The sequence below is a fragment of the Lynx rufus genome, unplaced genomic scaffold, assembly GCF_022079265.1.
Source record: "Lynx rufus isolate CCGP_SWC_20201006 ecotype Redwood Valley unplaced genomic scaffold, mLynRuf1.p SCAF_9, whole genome shotgun sequence".
Classification (NCBI taxonomy): domain Eukaryota; kingdom Metazoa; phylum Chordata; class Mammalia; order Carnivora; family Felidae; genus Lynx; species Lynx rufus.
This window is the reverse complement of record NW_025814897.1, coordinates 101,869,223-101,871,691: the sequence shown is the minus strand read 5'-3', so window position 1 is coordinate 101,871,691 and position 2,469 is coordinate 101,869,223. Positions and strand designations below refer to the sequence as shown.

Sequence of the window (2,469 nt, the reverse complement as noted above, 5' to 3'; positions counted from 1 at the left end):
ACTAAATTCAAAAAGCTCTTAATTCTCCTGAGGGCACGACATCATGACAAGCTCCATTGGGATACAGAGATGAGTAAAACATATGTAATTAATCCATTTTTCATGCTTCCACTATTCTTTTCTTCTCTTTCCTAAAATTGAATCTGTAAATGTGCAATTAGAAGTCACAGTTCGATAATGAGCTGGACTTTGTCCCTGTCCCAGAGGAAGGAATATATGAGGAGTGGAAAGTAGATAGAATGAGCAGAAAGGTGATAGAATGTGCTACAGAGTGAGTTAGAGGTATGTAGGGTGTGCTGGATGCATAAAACATCCTGCACCTTATCGGATAAGTACAGTTTGAGAGGAAAAAATTTTGAAGGGGGAGAGGGGACGTGTAGCTCAGTTGTAAACATGGATAACGGAATAGGTATTATATACAGTTATCTATAGGTATAGCTATAGGTGCGACTACAGTTATACAGAGAGAAATATAATAGTAATTCCATACAAAGACAAATGAAATAATGGCTTAGCAGAAGCACAAAGTCTGTTTATGGTAACGTTCATTTTGAATGACACATGGAGATATTGAGGAAAATCATTTCAACAGTCAGAAGTAGGATTTGTACCTTTCTGTCTGCTTGACTTCCATTGTTTCCAACTTAGGTCCAGATTCTCAGAAAATGTCCATCTCAAATGCCAGTGCAATAACAGAATTCATTCTCCTGGGGCTCACAGACCGGCCTGAACTCCAACTTCTCCTCTTTGTGCTGTTTCTGGTTTTGTATCTTGTCACCCTCTCGGGCAACCTGGGCATGATGCTGTTGATCAGACTGGACTCTCGCCTCCACACACCCATGTACTTCTTCCTCACTAATTTGGCCTTTGTGGACTTGTGTTACACCTCAAATGCAACCCCACAGATGTTGATTAATTTCTTATCGGAGAAGAAGACCATCACCTTTGTTGGCTGCTTTATGCAATGTTACATTTTCATTGCACTTCTCCTCACTGAGTTTTACATGCTGGCGGCAATGGCCTATGACCGCTACGTGGCCATATGTAACCCTCTGCACTATAGTATGAAAATGTCCAGGCGTACCTGCCTCTGTTTGGCCACACTGCCTTATGTCTATGGCTTTTCAGATGGGCTGTTCCAGGCCCTCCTGACCTTCCGCTTGAACTTCTGTAGATCCAATGTCATCAACCACTTCTACTGTGCTGACCCACCACTGATTAAGCTTTCTTGCTCTGATACGTATGTCAAAGAGCATGCCATGCTCGTATCAGCTGGCTTCAATCTCTCCAACTCCCTCTGCATCATCCTGGTGTCCTATGCCTTCATTGTTGGTGCCATCCTCCGGATCAAATCGGCAGAGGGCAGGTGCAAGGCATTCTCCACCTGTGGCTCCCACATGATGGCTGTGACCCTCTTTTATGGGACACTCTTCTGCATGTATGTAAGACCACCAACAGATAAGACTGTAGAGGAATCCAAAATAATAGCTGTCTTCTACACTTTTGTAAGTCCGGTGCTTAATCCATTGATATACAGTCTGCGGAACAAGGATGTAAAGCAAGCCTTGAAAAATGTCCTCAGAGGAAATAGGTCACTAAGATGGGACTGACCCTGATTTCCAATGAATCGTCACTAAAACTTGGGCTCAATATCTTTGTATTCTAATGATGTATTTTTATATTCTCTATGGATAAGTCTCAAATATCTCAGCTAAAAATCTCAAGTCTGGGGAAAAGATGAGCTTCACTTATAAATCTGCATTCTTGCACCTCAACATGTGGTCCATACACCAGCAGCAACAGCATCACCTTGGACTTTGTTAGAAATGTAGGAGCACCACATTCTGCACCTTAGATGCACTATATCCAAACTTGTGTTTTAATCAAATCATAGGTGATTTGTAAACACATTAAATTTGAGGAGCACTGTTCTAATTGAAAACTCCCACTTAGTATGGCATGGAACATTCCCGTGTTCTTATTGTTTACAATGATGACAAGATAAAGATGTTCTCAGTTCCACTCCTTACATTTGTTCTATTCTCATTATTATCTATCTTTTGGGGCTAGGAGTGCTTGTGAAACACATCCTTCTGTCCTTCTCCTCTGAGTTACTAAGTAAAACCAAAAAGCACGGATCATGATAGCCTTCCCGTTCCTTGTGAATGTGCTCATATAATGGTCAGTATGGGAACGGGGAAGAGAGGAATAGGGTGATCTTTTTTTTTTTTTTTTTCGCTAGCTCTGAGTTTGTGGATCCAGTCTATGACCTCTGAACTATAGGGACCTACTTTTTCCCTCTGATCTGCAAGCCTGAATCTACGCACCCAGGTCTAGGAAAAGAAAGAATGCTTTCAGTATCACTTGGATGTGAAAAGTTTAGAAATGCCGGGCAATGTCTTTTTTCTTCATTTCTAGTTTATAAGTGAAAATTTGGATTATTGATTTGAGTGTTGCTTTTTTCTCATA

At 41.2% G+C, this 2,469-nt stretch overlaps 1 protein-coding gene across 1 annotated transcript; it reads left to right on the top strand.

Annotated features, from left to right (window-relative positions):
- The first annotated feature begins 665 nt into the window (after window positions 1–665).
- LOC124505387 (olfactory receptor 5M11) lies at window positions 666–1,610 on the top strand. Its single transcript, XM_047071328.1, has one exon. The coding sequence runs from the start codon at window positions 666–668 to the stop codon at window positions 1,608–1,610; it is 945 nt and encodes a 314-aa protein (XP_046927284.1).
- Window positions 1,611–2,469: the final 859 nt, after the last annotated feature.